This window comes from Phyllobates terribilis, unplaced genomic scaffold (genome assembly GCF_046119375.1).
Source record: "Phyllobates terribilis strain yellow unplaced genomic scaffold, ASM4611937v1 Scaffold_2__4_contigs__length_985480577, whole genome shotgun sequence".
Taxonomy (NCBI): Eukaryota; Metazoa; Chordata; class Amphibia; order Anura; family Dendrobatidae; genus Phyllobates; species Phyllobates terribilis.
In genome coordinates, this window is record NW_027362762.1 from 116658695 (window position 1) to 116679651 (window position 20957).

Genomic DNA, 20957 nt, shown 5'->3' on the forward strand with positions numbered 1-20957 from the left:
GTTGAAAAAGAAAAAATTGACTGTTTTAAAATGGCCAGCAATGAGTCCTGATCTCAATCTCATTGAAAATCTTTGGGGTGAGCTGAAATCTGCCATTGGGAAAAAGAACCCTGCAAACATTCAAGAGCTTGAACAAACTGCAAAGGAAGAGTGGGAGAAAACTCCAGCTGAGAAGTGCAAGAAACTTATAGATGGCTACAAGAAACATTTGGAGGCTGTCAGCAATGCCAAAGGGTGTGCGACCAAGTATTAATTAGGGGTGCCTTTATTGCTGCACATGCTGTTTATTCTGTTTCTTCTTCTTCTTCTAAATCCTGAGGCTATAACTTTGTTACATTTCCATTTATTTCTGAAGATATTGTACAGTATAGTGACCAGCACTGTATGTGTGTGTGTGTGTGTGTATGTATATATATATATATGTGTGTGTGTGTATATACATACATACATACATACATACATACATACATACATACATACATAAACACACATTTCTTCTCCTCACTTAGTAATTACCTTATTTTTCGGACCATAAGACACACTTTTTTTCCTCCAAAATTTTGGAGGAAAATGGGGGGTGCGTTTTATAGTCCGAATGTTGGGGGGGGGGTGTATATTTATGTGTGGTGTGGGGGGATCGGTATCGGTGGAGGAGTGGGGAACAGGAGGCAGCAGCCCCCTACTGCAGCCTACACTGTCCCCACTGCTAAAGAAAATGAATATTCACTGCCCCATGGGCGTGGGGAGCACTGAATTTTCATGCTCCTTAATAGCGGTATACAGTGTAGCTGCTCTGCGGCTGCTGCTGCCGGCTATCTCCTGTGCCCGCTGTTAAAGGGCATGAATATTCAACCTCTCTCCACGCCCATGGGCGTGGGGAGCGGGTGAATATTCATGCCCTTTAATGAGCGGGCACATGAGATAGCCGGCAGCAGCAGCCGCAGAGCAGCTACACTGTATACCGCTATTAAGGAGCATGAAAATTCAGTGCTCCCCACGCACACAGACCCGGCGTGGGGAGCAGTGACTTCTGGCAGCTGATCTCTCCATGTGAGCCGCGCATGGCAGTGATGTCATGCGCGACTCACATGGAGAGATCAGTGCAGGCAGACAGGACGCAGCCCTGGAGGGGAGAGAAGAGAGGTGAGTAGGAGTGTTTATTTTTTTGTTAATATGCAGCCTGATGAGGATTAGGGGGACCATGCATACTAGGACAGGGCTTAGGGGTGCCATGCATACCAGGACTGGGATTAGGGGTGCCATGCATACCAGGACTGGGATTAGGGGTGCCATGCATACCAGGACTGGGATTAGGGGTGTCTAGCATACCAGGACAGGGATTAGGGGTGCCTGCATACCAGGATAGGGATGAGGGGTGCCATGCATACCAGGATAGGGATTAGGGGTGTCTGCATACCAGGACAGGGATTAGGGTGTCTGCATACCAGGACAGGGATTAGGGGTGTCTGCACACCGGGGCAGGGATGAGGGGTGCCATGCATACCAGGACAGGGATGAGGGGTGCCATACATACCAGGACAGGGATGAGGGGTGCCATGCATACCAGGACAGGGTGAGGGGTGCCATGCATACCAGGACAGGGATGATGGGTGCCATGCATATCAGGATGGGGATGATGGGTGCCATGCATACCAGGATAAGGATGAGGGGTGCCATGCATACCAGGATGGAGGGATGCCAGGCATACCATGATGGGGATGGGGACCACATATAAAAGGAAGGGGGGGGGGCATATATACCAGGATGGGGGATATTGTCAGAGTTGGGAGACATTACCCCTATACCAGTGTCAGCCGAAGACCCCCTCCCCCTTAAAAGTGCATCATGACCACATTTTTTGCTTACATTTTTATTTTCCTCCTCTAAAACCTAGGTGCGTCTTATGGTCCGGTGCGTCTTATAGTCCAAAAAATACGGTATTTGATGAAGGCACCGTTCACAGAGGAGCCCTCCTATGGCGTAGAGGTCAATGGTCTCCATTACGTACTTGGGCAAAAAGTACCAGCTCAGTAGTCCCTATTGCCCAGTTATATATAGTATGTATAAGTAGCGGTTTCAGCATACGATGAATAGTCATTTTGTACAACAAACTTGCAAACTATGTAAAACTTTAAAAAAAAAAAAAAAACAGAATTGAAAGTCCTTTATGAAACAGATCTAATACATTCCATTAACAAATACATAAATTCTACCTTTAACAATATATACCGTATTTTTCGGACTATAAGAAGCACCGGACCATAAGATGCACCCCAAATTTTGGGGTGGAAAATAGGAAAAAAATATTTTTTATAAAATGGGGGTCCGTCTTATAATCCGAATAGGTATCTTACCTGGGTAGCGGGGGCAGTGTAGCGGGAGTAACAAAAGGCAGGGTCCTTCAGGAAGCCGGCGGAAGTGGAGGAATGCTGTGGACCCTAGATGCGAGAAGCCGGTGCTCCAGCAGCGGGCAGTTGCAGTGGTGGTGAAGCAGGTTTGCAGGGCCCTCCGTTCCCTCCCTCAGGAACCTGACTGCTGCAGCAGAAGAGGTGAGATGCTGCTGGGCTGATGCCTGTCTTGGGGCCGGTGTCTAGCTGAGGGCCTGCTGCCTGGGACTGGGGGCCTGGTGCCTGGCGCTGGAGGCCTGGTACCTCTGGCTGGTGCCTGGGGCTGGGGGCCTGGTACCTTGGCCGGTGTCTTGCTGTGAGCGGCGTGAGTGGCTTTCGGTGCCCGTGGCCATCTTTCTGAAGCTGTGATCTACAGGAAAATGGCCGCCGGCATGGCAGAGCGCATGCCACTGGAAAGCCGCTCACGCTGCTCACAGCAAGACACCAGACAGATACCATCCCCACCTCACCTCTTCTGCTGCCGACGAAGCCGCCGCCTTCCTAATGGAGGGAGGGAACGGAGAGCCTTGCGATCCCGCTCCACCACCACCCGTAAGTTACGTTCGGACAATAAGACACACCCACCATTTTCCTCCCAAATTTGGGGGGAAAAAAAGTGCATCTTATGGCCTGAAAAATACGAAATATATAACGTTAAATAGAGAATTTATGTATTTGTGTGTGTGTGTATGTAAATATATATATATAGAGAGAGAGAATAAATTCAAAACCGCACCAGCAAACGAAAAGACAATATGACGGGTTCACGTCCTGCAGGCGTAGACCAAACCCTGTATGTAACGTTCCATAAATGAAGACAGCACTCCTTATTCAAAAAATCCAGTGATTTATTTGCTCATAAGAGCTAAGGCGACGTTTCGGCTCTGTGTTTGAGCCTTTCTCAAGCAAAGTGACATGTGACATAGGAGAGGGGTATTTAACAATACACAAAGCGTGATCGCAGCATTCAGGAGGCAGGCAGGGGGCTGGGAGCTCTTTCTGCCTTCAGATCAGCGTCCCCATGATGTAATAATTGCAGGGCCCTATCGTGCCATGGTGACCAGGGGTCGTCATGACGACCCCCTGATCACCAAGCTACGGAAAGCTGCTGAGACCATGCTCATAGCATGGGCTCAGGAGCTTTCACTAAAGGTATAATACACTGCAATCTAGTGCATTGCAATGCCTTATACCTGTGATCAAAGAGAAAAAAGTGAAAGCCCCATAGAGGGATTAAGTAAAAAAAAATTGTAAAAAAAAAAAATATTAAAAAATAATAATAAAAATATTCATTAATAAACACATTTTTATGAAAAAATAAATAAATAAAAAAAGTACACATTTGTTATCGCTGCGTGTTTAATGACCCGATCTATAAAAGTGTCAAATTCTGCGCCCTGAAATTCTAATGCCCCCCACCACCCTTCTGAGCACCGCAGTGTGTCTAAACCACATTTAGCATCCACATGTTTGGCAGGGGTATAATTTCCAAAATGGGGTCACTTGAGGGGGGGATTCTGCTCTTCTAGCACTTAGGGGCTCTGTATATGGGGTACGCAAACTATTCTAGGAAATTCTGCACTCCAGGATGCAAATAGCACTCCTTCCCTCCCGAGTGTCGCCATGTGGCTAAGCAGCACTGTACAGCCACATATGGGGTATTGCCACATTCAGCCGATATTGTGGGACACATTTTGGTGCCAGTCTTATCCATTATCCCCATTTGAAAATGTAAAATCTGGGGCTCAAACAAAATTTTTGCGGTAAAAATGTAATTATATTTTCTTCACTGCCCAATGGTACAAAATTCTGTGACACACCCGTGGTGTCAATATGATCACTGCGTCCCTAGATGAGTTCATTGAGAGATGTAGTTTGTAAAATGGTGTCACTTACAGGGAATTCTCCTGTTATGGCACCTTAGAGGCTCTTCCAGTGGGTGATGGCACCCTAAAATCATAACAGTAAAATGTGCACTATAATATAGTGCTCCTTCCCTTTTCACCTTTGCACTATGCCTCAAAAGTAGTTCCCAATTACATGTAGGGTATTGCCGTACTCATAAGAAATTGCACAACAAAATGAGAGGTCATTTTTCTCCCGTTACCCTGGTGAAAATAAAAAAATTGGGGATAAAAGAAAATTTTTGTGGAAAAAAAATATTTTTTTTCATGGCTCTAAGTTATAAACTTCTGTCAAGCACCTGGGGGTTCAAAGTGCTCACCACACATCTAGATAAATTCCTTGAGGGGTCTAGTTTCCAAAATGGGGTCACTTGTGGGGGGAGTCTCTACTATTTAGGTAAATCAGGGGCTCTCTAAATGTGACATGGCGTCCGCTCTCAATTCCAGCGAATTCTGCTTTCAAAAAGTCAAATGGCGCTCCTTCCCTTCCAAACCCTGCCATGCGCTCATACAGTGATTTTCCCCCACATATGGGGTATCAGTAAACTTTTGTGGTCCATTTTCTCCTGTTTTCTTTCTGAAAATAAAAAAATTGAGGCTAAAAGTTAATTTTTGTGGAAAAAGTTAGATTTTTTTATTTTCAAGGCTCTACATTATAAAATTCTGTGAAGCACCTGAGGGTTCAAGGTGCTCACCACACATCTAGATAAGTTTATTGAGGGGTCTAGTTTCCAAAATAGTGTCACTTGTGTGGGGTTTCCACTGTTTAGGCACATCAGGGGCTCCCCAAACACGACATTGCGTCCGCTAATTATTCCAGCAAATTTTGAATCCAAAAAGTCAAATGGCGCTTCGTCCCTTCCTAGCCCTGCCGTGCGCCCAAACAGTGGTTTTCCACTGTTTCCGATACATATTTGGTATCTGCATGCTCAGGAGAAATTGCACAATACATTTTGGGGTTCATTTTTATCTGTTACCCTTGTGAAAATAAAAAAAAATTGGATCTAAATAAAAAAATTTGTGAAAAGTTAAATGTTAATTTTATTCTTCCTCATTGCTTCAGTTCAGTTCCTGTGAAGCACCTGAAGGGTTAATATACTTCTTGAATGTGGTTGTGAGCACCTTGAGTGGTGCAGTTTTTAGAATGGTGTCACTTTTGCGTATTTTCTGTAGACCCCTCAAAGTCACTTCAAATGTGATGTGGTCCCTAAAAAAAATGGTTTTGTAAATTTTGTTGTAAAAATGAGAAATCACTGGTCAACTTTTATCCCTTATAGCTCCCCAATAAAAAAAAATTGTTTCCAAAATTGTGCTGATGTAAAGTAGACATGTGGGAAATGTTATTTATTAACTCTTTTGTGTGACATATCTCTCTGATTTAAGGTCATAAAAATTCAAAGTTTGAAAATTGCAACATTTTCAAATTTTTCGCCAAATTTTCATTTTTTTCTCAAACAAACGCAAGTGATATCGAAGAAATTTTACCACTATCATGAAATACAATATGTCACGAAAATCTTAGAATCAGCGGGATCCGTTGAAGCGTTCTAGAGTAATTACCTCATAAAGTGACAGTGGTCAGATTTAAAAATTTAGGCCTGGTCATTAACCTACAAAGTGGCCCGGTCCTTAAGGGGTTAAATGTAAATTGGGAGAGTGTATTTTCATGTGCCAGCATGGACAAGATTTTGCACTAATTTGTGATATAAACACAGCTTTGACACTGAATTTTTGTCCTAAATTTTTTTAAAAAAAACTTCTTTAAAAACTGCATATTACACAATGGACTGCATTTATCAAAACAAGCCTTTATGTCCACATCAGCTACTCACCACTGCTTTTATTTCTTAAACCTATGTGGAAAAATAAAATCCTGTGATTGTTTCATGTAAGAAAATGATACCTGTTTTTCTTGAAGATTTAGTTAATTGCTCTAAAAACACTTTAGGGTCATGGGGCTTCTTTAACAAGTAATAGTTCTCCTAAAATAATGGCTGCATCCATAGAACAAGAGAACCTCCAAGTAAAAAAAAAAAAATTCCATTGTTTATCTAGTCTTGCCTTGGGTAGAATACCATGTCAGCCTAAAACATGGTAAAAAAAAGTCAAAGAAATTTTTTGTTTTATTATTTTTCTTTACACTGAAAACGTAATCTGAATGTAGCAGCAACACTGTTGCTGTTTTCTGTGCGCTGTTTTTTTTACTTTATTTATAAGAAATATTATCCAAATATAGAATCAATTTAGTTTCTTTTTGTCATAGAACAACATATATCTACCAGTATAAAATGTTTTTTTTTTTCGGTGACTTTTTATCCATCCTTTTAGCAGAATATTGAAATTAAATAATTGTTGTATACACAGATGCCGCACTTATTTCTTTTATTTTTTCCACACTGGAAGCATAAAGGCAAGTGCAGTCTCCACAAATTAGACCAATTTTAAAGTTTCTTTTTCTAAATTAATCCAAGCAAACAAAGCATTATAATTTAACTTTCTGCGCTGGCTTTCCCAATTGATTCCATTTGTGAGCAAGACTTCTGGTTGGTGCAATGGGGAAATCATTGGGAGTAAAATGTAGACAAACCTTGATAAAGACCAGACGGACTGACTGTGGTATCCTGCTAGACTCCTTCACATATTGGAGCAATAAAAAGTAAAACACATCAAAACCTTGCTCTTATTTCATAGGAAACATGCCCCCTCTCTTCTTTTAACTTTTTCAACGCCAGGGGGGAACCTTCCGAAAATTATATGGCAGGCCCCAGTGGAATTAAAAGGTTATATGCGATTTATATACCTCTTGTAAGTAGTGAGGCAGGAAATCCATATTACCAGTGGAAGCCACAGTTTTACAATTGCAATCAAAATAAACAAAAATGGGAATTTCATTAAAAAAAGGTAATTATTTGCACTAAAGAAAAACTTTACTGTTGTCCCAGTCTGTATCTTCGTAGCAGAATGCCAGTGGAGAATTCATTACTATCAATGTCCAATGAGTATAATATTTCATACCAAACACCAAAATGTCCTTCTAGAAATACAGGGATTTGATTTAAAGTATAAACATCATTTTTAAAAGGTTTTATATAATACAGGCGCTGCATAGTGTTGTTGATCGGTGGGGATCCGGGTCCTGAGGCCCTCACCGATCAACTCCTGCATGAGCTGTGTGCACAAGAGTGCTGTACACGGGTTCAATAGTGATTGTATGGGTTCTCCACATTGACTGACACAGCGATACATGGACCCATAGACTTACCATATAGGCTGTACACCGCTCTGTGTACATAGCTGATGCAGGAGCCGTGGTGTTTTGAGCGATCTTTGGAGGTCTCACGACCCAGACCCCACTGATCAGAAACTTTTATACTGTGACAGTAAAACTATAAAGAAGCTTCACGCTTACCGGCAACACAAAAAGCATGAAGTGTTGGTATAGTTGCTCTGATCTTCCTGAACGTTTTGGTCTCGTGGACCTTGTTCAGCGGAAAATCTGTAGTCACAGGTGAATTCGTGTAGATTTAAATTATATCAATATTAAGACATGAAAATCAAAGTAAAATTATTAAATAAAAAGATAAAAATTTTAAATGTTTTCGAAATGTACATATTAAGAGGGGAGAAAAACAGAACAATGTAAATTAAAAATGTAAAATATTGTGCTAAGTCTTTTCGGTTGCATTCTGAAAAGTACAGAAACCCATGTAATTACTTGTTATATATAATCTCTGAGTAGAGATATCTCTCTCTATATACATATGTTATTATAGGATCATGTACATTCTCTCTTGGTCACTTTCTTTATTGTTTTAAACTGGTAAATACAGTCCACTGGTTGTAGGTCTCAGTTTTTCACTCTGAAACATGCAAACATTGACTGTTTGATTGAATATCAGTGTGGTTTCTTAGCTCTTATCTTTAGTATATAAAATGTTAGTGATTTAAACCATTTTTTCATTTTTATAGATAACAAATATATAAAACAAAGGCCAAGACCCAGTTTCACAATCACAATGCCCTGCCTCTAAACCTCTCTATTTATGATATATTGGGTAGCAGACAGCATGAATTTATGTGGGGGGCTGTCAGTTTTTTTTTTTTATCTAATAGTTTTTTTGTTTTTTTTTTATCATTTTTAGCCAAATTTTAGGATTTAGGGAACATTGGTTTTGCCTTCACTAACAGCCCCCAAAGTACCGTATATTCTTGTATTGTAGCTGCTCTGTGTAAATTAATTGAATAACGTAATCATCCCAGTATATAATGTAGACCTACCAGGAATGCGTGTTACTAGATTTTGGAATATCTGTTCTCCTCAGTTGCCCCAGTGATGTCATCTTTGCCTACTAAAAAATCAGTTCGGCATCACGAGACGGAGCTGGCAGCAAGTGCCCGAAAGAATTTTCAGAATTTTTCCATGTTCTAAACATTTGTAAATATTTGGATTGTATTTAAACATTTATATATAACCACATGAGCTCCATAACTGAATGTCCGTGGCTGTTGTTCTGCACCAGCCATCCATGCGGATTACCTAAATCTTCCTTATTAAATAATCCCTTTCAATGATTTAGATGGACATTTACATACACCATGCATGCTGTCCTTAGAACTGAACTGGAGTCAGTTTCTTCTCTGTAAGTCATCAGAGGCTCTGGTAGAGTTACCAGCCGATGGTGGATTCCATATATTCTTGTATGTACTGTATATCTTTTTTTAGGCCGGTTTCATGAGATCGAATCCTGGCCTGTTATAAGTTAAACTAAAAGATTAGAAAAAAGTTTGTCTTACCCACTCCACCCCACTCCCCAGAAATAGGTCTAGTCATGTCTGGGGTGTGTGTCTGGTATTGCAAGTAATCTCCATTGAAGTAAATCAGGCTGAGATACAACATTAGATAAAGTCCATAGACAGATGTGGTGCTGTTCCTTTCATAGGATACATTTCACAATAGACATTTTTTTATCAAGTTTTTTTTTTTTAGTATTTGCTTTTTGTAAAGTATAGATATTTTTGAAGGCAAAATTGCATATTATGTTAAGTTACACACAAACATTTTCTTTTGCAGCTATAGTCTGCACATTTTTTCCCACAGTGTGCAATTAGGTTTTTACTATATACTTAAAAAAAAAAAAAAATCCAAAACACAAATGATCAGATATGGCCCATGTGGTCCCATGTGAGCTGGTATCTTTTTAAATGGCAAAATGAATTGTCTTGCCCCTGGCCTAAGTGCTTAGGTGTGACTACTACCTCTACACTGCCTAGCTTGTAAATTTTCATGTACCTTTTTTTGATTTTGTGTATTTATGTGCGGACATGGAATGATTTTCCATTTGCCTATGGTTCTCTGGTATGCACCGAGTATTGCGGGTGTTCGAGTGACATGTTCGAGTCGTGGCCACATGTTATGCGGCTGTCAGACAGCCGCAAAACATGCGGGGATTGTATGTCGGGCAATTCCCTCATGTTTTGTGACTGTATAACAGCCACAAAACATGCAGGCGCAGGGACTCAAATATGTCACTCGAGCACCCTTGGCAAACTCGAGTAACGAGCACTTGTGCTCATCACTACTCAGAAGTATTTGCTCCAGCTCAGTTTCAATGCCAAGTTCATGCTTCCCTAGAAATGCTCAGCAGCAGTCTGTGTACGAGATTTTCCCTATCCGTGCATCTGCTTCTAACTCCAATACCCAGACAGGGGAATTTGGGTACACAAACTGCTTGACTATATATGGTTGGAGTTTTCTGGGCAGCAGATGAAAGCAGCTTCTAAAGGAGCAGGAATTGGACATTGAAACAGCATGATGTTTCGGAGAGAAGGAAGCAAAATAAGTTTATACTTTGAACATATATATATATATATATATATGTATATATGTATATTTACTCTTTAAGTGTGAATTAGGCATTCAAGTGTCTTTTCAGTTTCTAGTATGGACAAAATCTGTGATAATTTGTGGTAGAAACAGTTTTAACACCCAATTTCTGTCCTCAATTGTTTTTTAACCTCTTAAAAATGGCATATTACTCTATGGACTGCATTTAATGGAACAAGCCTTTATGTCCATATCCGCCAATCACCACTGCTGTTTTATTTCTTAAACCTATGTGGAAAAATGAAATGATTGATAATTTGAACGAACATTTTAAGATTTACATACCCCATTAATAATCTTTTTATTTATATAGCGAAACATATTCCGAAGCGCTTTCCAATTCAGACAATTTTACAGACATTATGGGCACTGTCCCCATTGGGGCTCACAATCTACATTCCCTATCAGTATGTCTTTGGAGTGTGAGAAGAAACCAGAGAACTCGGAGGAAACCCACACAAACATGGGGAGAACATACAAACTTCTTGCAGATGTTGTCCTTGGTGGGATTTGAACCCTGGACAACAGCTCTGCTAAACTGCAGTGCTAACCACTGAGCCACCGTGCTGGCCATTTTAAGATATTACATACAGCAGAGCGGCTCACACTCTTTTTCGGCTGGAGCCTCACCAGACAGACCCATCATGTTGTCTGGGCCTTATCATCCATAGTGGAAGTCTGTGCTGAATTTTATATTCAATCTATTTTATTAAACATCAATTAAGCATTAATTATTAATCATTTTACATTTTGCAAATCAAGAAAAATATATTGTATTCAATTTTGAAGAAAATATAACAAGATAGAATTATCGAAAAATGTCCAAAGTTCAAATGGGGTCACTTTTTTCAAATAATTCAAATGGTAGTATATTGAACAATATAATATTTGTAAGGTAACCGCCTATAAGAGAATTATGTCTGTGCTGACTTTTAAGAATCTCTTTCAATTTTCCCCTTTTAGGGTATTGCACACAATGTCTTTTCCAGGTGGATTCCACATGGAAATCACCTGGAAAAGTGCTAAAAAAAAAGAAAAAGAGTGAACATGTGCATAGCAATGTAAAAACAACTTATTGTAAATATGTTCCATCTTTTTAAACTTCTTTTAACTGCTTCGCTTCTTTGGAAGCCTGAAGAGGCTAAAAGAAGTGATTCCTCCATTCTTCTGTTCGCTATTAATACATACAAATTTGAAAAAGTGCCGGAGGGAAATATGTCAGTAAAGATGTCAAAATAGTCGTTTTAGGCAAAACACATCCGGCATTTTCTTGAAGTGTCTTTTGTGGGAAAAGCTTAGCGGGTATTCCGGCATCTACAAGACGCCGTGTGCTCATGCCCTTTGCCTCCTAAACTCAGTATATTATTAAATAACTGTCTCCCTTAGCTTCGCCTCTCCAATAACCATGGGGCACCTCGCTAGTGAGGCCAGTCACAGAATCTGAGAAGCCGCCGGATACTGAAATCCCTTTGTTCAAATCAATTAAAACAATTTTATGTACGAGCAAAAGCGTTCAGATAAGAAAGGCAAATTTATGCTATATAATTTATACTGCTGCTCCACACAGGGCTGCACGTGTTTAGAGTTCCCTAAGAATAAGTAATTATAGCAATTTGTATTGACCCTACGCAAAACCTTTTAGTTCAGTAAATCACAACTCTAAATATGGGTCATAAATACTTTGGTTACGTGTGTTCAATTGAGTTAGTTTTCTATAGTGTTTATACTGTTTTGGGAATATTATTGCACGTTGTGTCATGTAATATATACTAGAGTATGAGAAATTGGCCGCTCCGAGGAGTTTGCCTGTCAGTAAGAGGACATGGGGCTTTTTTTATATATATTTTTACCTCTGTATTGATTTGCTTAGTAGATGTGTACAAGTTTATACCAAGTTTGAATCATTATATCTGCTTTATATTGTGTCCTGCCTCAGTACTACTGCAAAAACATCTACGCAGAAGAAAAAAATACTAAAGTAATATGTGATGATTTCCCCATAGGGTTACTATCCCACCTACCTAAGAAATGTGTATTCATGTTATGACATTGTTTAGAAAGGATTTATTTATTTTTTTTTAATTTACTTATTTATTATGTATTTATTTTTTTTAAGGACTCGTTTGCATGAAGTCTAGTACATCAGTTGTGGAGCTGGTCATGTTGCTTTGCTCTCAGGTAAGTTGTATACATGTAAATGTAATATACACTATTTCACAGATGGAGAATGTTTTTATTACTAATTTTCAAAAAACAGAGACTTCCTTTGTGGTCAGAACAAAGCGCTCCTCTCGTATGGTAAAGCACTGGATCCATTTCAAAACTTGGAGATTTCCACAAGGCTTGAGTAGCACCATCGTAATACCGATCATTTCAGAAATGTATCTACAGTGCCAAAAATTGGATTGGATGCCATCATGGGAAAGCAGTAAAACCTTTCCCAAAGATTTGTTTTTCTGCTTTCCCATGACAGATCTAATCCTATTTTTGGCACTTATTACTTTGCATGTTACAGCTGTGTGAATACAGCCCAACACGAAATCTGCGCTTGTAAAATTTCTACTAAATTCTAGAGCAATAGCTGGATCAGGTCCCAGATCATAGACCTCCAATCAAGCTTACCCCTTATCTCAACCATTGACCCAACATAATTTGTTATACCGTAATTGCAAAGAGCTAATGCACTCACTTGTTGCTTATATATCTAGTAGTTTTATTTAGTTATTTTTTTTAGTATTATTAGCTAGAAAATGTCTATTATTTTTCTTTATTATTTTTCTAGTCCTCATGTTTTATGTTGCCTTCAAGCACTGAGCTTAGCTTTTTTATATATTAACTTGACTAATCAAGTGGATATATGCAATATATATATATATATATATATATATATATATATATATATATATATATATATATATATATATATATATATATATATATATATATATATATATATATATATATATATATATATATATATTTTTTTTTTTTTTCTCTTTTATATATTAATAGCCTGTTCAAAATGTAACATAAACTAACCAAAGATATTAAAGTCATTACAAGTCCGTTACCAGATTTTGTAGTTTTATTTAGGACATTTTATTATTATCATTATTATTAGTTAGAAAATTGTCTTTTTTTTCCCAAATCATCCTGTTCTATTATGGTGCTAAAACCAGCACTGCACTTGACCTTTTTTTTATTAAAAAAATATGTATAAATGATACAGATCACACTCCCAAGCCGGCTTTACACATTTCGATATTTTGTGATTCAGCAATTCGTCCCCATATTGGAGTGTAGCACTTGGTCATGAAGGAAGTGTAGAACCCGGTGATGATGCCGAAATTGTAGTGACCATCCGTTATGCACTCTATAACTATTTACCGGCAACATTTATACACACCATGCTTTTAGCACTGAAATTATGAAATCTGATATAGTTGTCTGAGTCGTTACACGTTGAAATGATGACAGAAGACAAAATTATTCGAAAACTCTCCGATCCTACATATATAAGCTTGTACAGCATTGGGCGCTATCTTGAATGACTACATCTGAAAGAACCAAATTTTGTCCTCATTATGTAGCCTTAAACCAAATGTCAGTTTTATCTATGAAGTAGGCACAGGAGTGTGTACATTGCGATAACTGTGCTGCTCCAGCTCCTGGTGTTGACAGGTCTCCCACTTCACTCCGTCTGTGCCCGTCTGACACTGACTCGCTTCTATTATGTGAATCCCTGAACTTGTGTTCATAGATTCACCTGCTTGACTTTCTTTCTGACAGCCATTTGTAGACAGGACATCATTTTTATTTTTTTATCCAATAGAAAAATTAATATTGAATATATTATTTATTTTCTTTTTCTTAGAGATTTATTTTCCTTTTCGATCTATAAACGACGCAGTGACTAATGCATCAATAAAATGGTGACGGACCCATTCAGAACAATGTCTGAAGCTGATTTTATGCGATTAGCACAAATATTTACCCTATTTGTAACCGCACAATTATAACAATTTTCTATATACGAATCACTCAATGTATCCTGGAAAGCCTAGGATCACACAACCATTTTCTCTCCATTCTAGGAAATCGGTCCGATTATACAAATCAATCTCTCATCAGGGCTTGATCAAAGTGGGATTCGATTTTCACGGAAGTGGAGAGAAAAAAAAAAAGTTTCTTCTCTCAATTATGCCAGTTCGTAAAAATTGGACTGCACTCTGATACAATCCAAGTTCGGTCCGATTTTTTTCACAGGCCCATAGACATGAATGGGCGAGTGTCATCTAATTCTCAGAGGCAAATCGTGCATGTTGTGATTTTTTTTTTTTTTTTGCTTAGACCACTTGATAAGAGGAAAAAAACGGACATATGCACAGCCCCATAGAATAACATGGGGACGAGTGCCATCTGTCAAAACCACAAATGGCACTCATCTGATTTATACGAGCCCTAGTATTATGTTATCAACTATAGAGGACCTTGGGCAGTCCTCTGTAAGTTTTATAGGAATACACGATGATTAAACTCTATTACCAGTTTACTTTTTTATGGCTAAAGAAGGTACAATATTGATATAGTTAATTGTACCAGGTAATGGCTATAGCCCTACACATACTAATCTAGGATTATTTCATGCATTGTTTGCCAGGTCATCAAGAGTTCTTGTATTTTTGATGTGAAAAAAAAAAAATGTTTAATCCCTGGTAGAAACTTGACAGGACCCCATTATACCTCAATAGGGTCTGTCAAGGTCTGTCTGAAATAAGATCCGTCATGGCTGTGTTATGAATGGAAACGATGACTTTTGTGTCAATGAAGCCTAATAATACAGAACATAAGTTGGTGAGAAGTCTCTATTCTTTCTGGCTTATCATTTCTTACACCGTAAGAAAGGCAGATTTCACTTTTTAATTTGTTGTGTCATCCTTAAATACCTTGTATAGATATGATATGTCAGCGCGTATCACGTGATAAACTACTGAAAATTTTAATCAAGTTTAAAAATGATATTTTTTTTACTTTAATGAATACAAGGTTCTCTTTTCTATAATGTGACTTTAGATCTGAAAACAATTAGAATTATTTACAATGTCTAGCGCTCAGTGGCATGAGCCTCTACTTACCTGCTGTTTCTTTGCCCATTCCCCTCCGCTTGGTCCAGAAGGAAATGATTAGTCTCCGTTCCTTTTTTGGATGCATGATGGTGAAAGAGGACATAGAAAAAATCCAGCCTTGGCAGGGATCCTCAATGGGGTTCCAACTTCAGGCTTGATCCTGCTGGGCATCTGAACCCTCCGTGCAACAAATTTTGCAAGACAAAATTCCATAATCTCTGTTGTGGCTTCTGATCTTCAAGACGGGCTGGAATTTTTTTTTTTTTTATAGGTTGCATTGCTTTTGTTTGGGAGAGAAGAAAATTGTTTCAGAGCTTCCTTCACCCTTTGCAGTTGACATGAATAAAGCGCAATGTAACATGAGGTTTCTTGATGGCCTCATCATCTAATCAGAGGTCTAACATTACTCATTTGCTGGCTCCAGCAATTCCTGCCATTAGTGGCCCCAGAGATGAAACATTGCCTCTCGTATTGATTGAAGGAAAGAGTGCGAAATTTAAGCCCTATCACTGTTCCCTCACTAACAACATTTAGCAGAACCTTATGTACCCGACCCGCTTAATGGCTCTCCATATTCCATAAATTATGTTTTGAAGGCACAAGAACATGTCCAAAGCTTTAATTTTTCCAAATTTTTCCCTCTAAGTTATATCAGATATCTAACTTGCATATAGATACCCAAATAAAACACCGTTATTTGACACTTCTGTTTGCTCCTTATGCAAGGGTAAAAGGTTACAGACTGCAAAACATGTCTCCAGTTACATATATGCTGCTTTAAAATGGCTCTCAAAGCTTTGAGTTGAAGGCATGCTAATAGCAAAGTACGGGAGATGAGATCATTGCCAATTATTCACCACATTTGCCCTTAAAACATTTAATGCCTTAAGTCGAGCATTGTGAAGTGTATAATATTTATATATTATGTAAAATACACAATATATAATATATACTGTTCTTACTATACTATTATATAATATCACAGACACTGAATACTCCGCCTCTAGCCAATATTCAATATTTTTAAATGTATACTTCCAACATTTTGACAACAATAAAGTTTTACTTGTAAGATAACATTCACTCCCTGGTGATCTAGTGGTGAATTTAATTCTCTGTTGAGGCCTAGTGGCATACAGTTTTCTTCTGGATAGTGCCCAATCTATGGTATACAGGGCTCACGACGCTCGGCCTCTGGCGTACAGGGCGCACAACACCCGGCCTCTGGCGTACAGGGCGCACAACACCCGGCCTCTGGCGTACAGGGCGCACAACACCCGGCCTCTGGCGTACAGGGCGCACAACACCCGGCCTCTGGCGTACGGGGGCGCACAACGCCCGGCCTCTAGCGCCTACATAACACCCAATCTATGGTTTACAGGGCACATAGCTCCCAGCCTCTGGTGTACGGGTCACAACGCTTAGCCTCTTGTATACAGGGTACATAAATTCATAGTACACAGGCTCTGTTATACTTTTACCTTGATCTTTAAATCAATGACTTATCCTTAGCATAAACAGTCAGATTTTAGGGGTTGCAGGGGTTGCAAAATTCTAACATGTGTCACATCCCCTTCATTGTTTGCCAGGCACTGCTTCGTCCTGTTCAGATGAATGGGACTGCACTGAAATACTGAGGACTGCTGGTATTAAAAGTGTGGGACTGTGCCTGGTAGGCGATGACCGAGTCACAGCACTTGGCGGACTGCTGCAGCCTATTCAAGAAATTTGTCGATGAGTGTGCAGTTGACTGCTTACTCTCCAATTCTGTATGGAATTTCAGAAATCTCATTCACTTTGTTGATATTGTAATACGCTGCATTTTTCAGTGGCAAAGATGTATGGGGAAAATTTAAAGAAAAAAACGCAGTGTGTGAACAAGTTCTAAAACATCTTATTTTTTTTGTCAAGTTCCAAACAACTAAGCTGGTACACAAGGGACTGAACCTCCCATTCTTTGGGTAAATGTTGCATTTTGTGTTAGTTTTACAATTGAATGGCCGTGTAATACATGAAAACTCAATATTCACCAAAGCTGTAGTTGCTTTTAATTGTGTGGCCCTCCATTCTGATACTTATTGGCCATTTTCTGTGTAAACAGGACTCGCACTGCCGAGAGTTATGACAGCCTATGGTCAATGAGTGATCTATTACAGATTGCTCAGTGCGCATCGTTTACTTTGGTCTGCCTGTGTAAACAGGTATTCAAACGTTTACCAATCTGCGGTCCTACCGTGCCACCAGTCAGTCTGTGTAAATATACTCTTAAGAAGGGGTTTCCAAACTGCTCTTCCAAACTGCTCCAAAACTCTGCTCTTAGAAAATCTAGACGGGTGTTATCTTGACACAATCCCTTTAAGGTAAACGGCCTATTACATTATTAGCAAATTGCCCCCAGATGCCTTCTTCATGGTCTTGGAATTTGGGATGATTCCTTAAACACTTTTATTTGAAGCTAAGTTGTTAGGTGAAGTTTTCATTTAGCTATCTCTGTTTTTCCTTGTACCAAATGGTCAGTGCATGTACATGGCACAAGTATGTGTGTAGGTGTAACATTACACACGAAAAGACTTATAAGATCATAAATTACATTTTAGGTAACATTTGCTTTAGAAATGTGGTAAAAGGATTCTGGCAGTAGGACTAACCCTCCATAGCCATCTATATTGAATAGAAAGCTGAATAAAATGATACTTTGATAGCAGCGATCCGATGTCTTATTTCAGAGAAATGTACATTTTTCTTGTTATGTATATGAACTGTTAAGATCTATGGGCCGGACATAGATCTCCCTGCGAATCTGCCTCCAGAATTTAAGGCGCAGATACCAGTGTGAGACTTGTAGATCAGGAGAGCAGACTGTCAATCATTACATAACCAGTAGAAATGGTCTGCACTCCGTTCTGGGAAAGGTGGTGCACGTGGAAAATCAGAATTTTCATCAATAGAGTAAAATCCCGGTACTCGCATATGTTTTCAATGCTTCTTTTAATTAACAACCATTGTGGTTGTTCATTAAAAGAAGCATTGAAAACATATGCGAGTGCTGGGATTTTATTCTATTTATGTCAGTCATTACATGTCTCACACTGGTATCTCCTCCTTTCATTTATAATAAGCTCTGGAGGCAGATTCTCAGGGAGATCTGTGTCCGGACCATAGATCTTAACAGCTCAATTACATGTTAATAAAAACATGAATTTCTCTGGAATAAGACATTGGATTGCACATATAAAGGTATCTCTTTATTCCGCTTCCTATGACCTACATGGCCATATAGACAACTTAGGGGAGGGTTCATCCTACTGACAGTTTTCCTTTTTAAAGGGTTTTCCACTCTCAGCAAAGAAGACCCCAAACATTTCAGGCATGTAAAATGACAAAGCCAAATGGTACTCGCCCTAGCGCCGGCACTCCACCGCTGCTCCAGTTTCTGTGTTTTGGCTGCAGCAGTGACAACACCTCATCTACTACTGTAGCCAAACACTGAGCTGTATAAGAGACTTGTGCCGCCTAAATCATCAGAGCCGCTGAGATCAGCGATTGGCAACTGCAGTGATGGGCGATGTTGATGTGACGTCACTGACCAAAGCACAAAGACCAGAACAGCGGGGAGGTTGAGTACTATCTTTATTTTACATGCCTACAAGCATTTGTGGTCCACTTTGCTGAAAGTGGAAAATCCCTTTAAGTATATAGAGTAGACTGGTAATGTTTATACAAGGAAATATTTGTGTGACTTTCTAAACTAAATTAAAGCGTAGAAGTGAAGGCAAAAAACAATTGCACTAAGTTTTTATGAAAATTTTTACCATGTGTTTGCATTATAAGTAAATGTGTTCTCGTGCATGCAAAGAAAATAACAGTTCGTGTTAATGAGGCTATAATAACATATACGCAGTATGATACAAGTTTGCTCATAATGAAAAATATCCCTTCCTGGATAATCTATAAATAAACGAACATCAGCTCATGTCTCTGATACTTCTCTAAGAAACACGTGCATGGGGAAATACTTTGATTAAATCCAGGTGACGTTCTGGTTAGCTGGACGTAAAAAATTTGAGTATGGTTATAGACACGAAACAGCTCAGAGTATGGAATTGGATAATCGGTGACACAATAAAACTTTTTTTTTTGAGAATAGGCTTCACTTGTGCATTAAAATGAGCTAAACACGCACCAAATTCACACAAAGTTGATAATCTCCAGATTCTCACTTATCCTGAAGTGTTCTCCTTTCACCCTGCATAGTAATAACTGTACATATTAAGGATACTTTAGTCCTAAATAACAGATTGTCCCATGGGCAAAATCTCTTGGCTATAGATACAGTTTCCCATTGAAATGTATTATTATATTCCATCAATTTACCAAATTTTGGGATATGTAAAATGCATCATAGTGTGAATCACGCTACAGGTGCATTTACGCTGTGAGATTATCATGAATGAGTGTTAGTAGGATCTCTTGCCCCATTCATGGCCATACCAGTTTGTTGCACCAGCGAGGCTTGCGTGCATCAGTGACGTTGAGAGCAATGCCATCGGCAGTGTATTTTACCAGTAGGGAAACCCCAGGTGGGCAGGTTTCAACTGCGCGGATTTAAGGCCTACTTTCATATTATGCCAAGAAAATATGATGGAGTGTACAACTAAAGGAATTTGATATAGTTCTGGAGAATGGACCCCTAGGTCGCAAGGCACTCAATAAGCTACAGGGAAGAGCCGATGGTCACCAGGATCAAAGGCACAAGTTCTTCTTAGTGCTGATATCGCTTGGTCGAAAGGGAACAGTAGAGATATCATCAGATTCAGAACTTGAAACGTACGAACCATGAACCAATACTTTAGTATTAAATTAATGTACAGGTGCACAAATACGCTATGGGGCCAATGTATAACCTATACATACATGATGCATCAGCCTTTGCGACCAATGAATACATGAACTCCAATATTGCTGGAAACGTTAAAAACTTAAAATACTTGGCTTTTGCGCTTTTGATCAAAAAACGCTATCAAACCTCATCAAGGTGTGTCTTTTAATATGGATGGTCCCTAACCACTACATGTCCTACCTTGGTTTTTAACGTTTTCAACAATATTGGAATTCATGTATTTATTAGTAACAGTGTGCAGACTAAGTGTACTGCCCATCGTTGGCATCAGAACGTTGCTTGATGGGGCGGATTGTATTGACATCATACAAAACTGATTCAGTGTGGCTCCTTCACGCGTGCCACATTACTGCACGGAAGAAAGGCCTACTTTCATATTAAGCCAAGAAAATTTGATGGAGAGTACAACTAAACTAATTCAATATAGTTCTAGAGAACGCACCCCCAGGTTGCAAGGCACTCAAGCAACTGGGGAAAAGCAGATGGCCATCCTGAATATGATCAATGCTCATGATGCGCCAGGATCAAAGCTGCAAGCTCGTCTTAGTCCTGATGTCGCTTGGTCAAAAGGGAAGATCAAAAGCTGCAGAGATGTCATTAGATTCGGAGCTTGGAATGTATGAACCAAGGCAAACTCGACAGGCAGAGAAGGCCCTGGTGGACCTATATGGACTTGCACAAGATCGATCTAAATGGATTATGGCAACTACTGCTGGATATTGATTATTCAATAGGACAGTGTTCTTAAGCCCACCA

At 39.3% G+C, this 20957-nt stretch overlaps 1 protein-coding gene across 6 annotated transcripts in view; it reads left to right on the forward strand.

The window, feature by feature from the left end:
- NBEA (neurobeachin) overlaps positions 1-20957 on the forward strand; it is a 786732-nt gene that overhangs the window by 381764 nt on the left and 384011 nt on the right. For all 6 annotated transcript variants that reach the window (XM_073662535.1, XM_073662540.1, XM_073662538.1 and 3 more), the window contains one exon: positions 12292-12353. In XM_073662535.1, coding sequence (XP_073518636.1) covers positions 12292-12353 — 62 coding nt within the window. The remainder of the gene's footprint in view (positions 1-12291; positions 12354-20957) is intronic.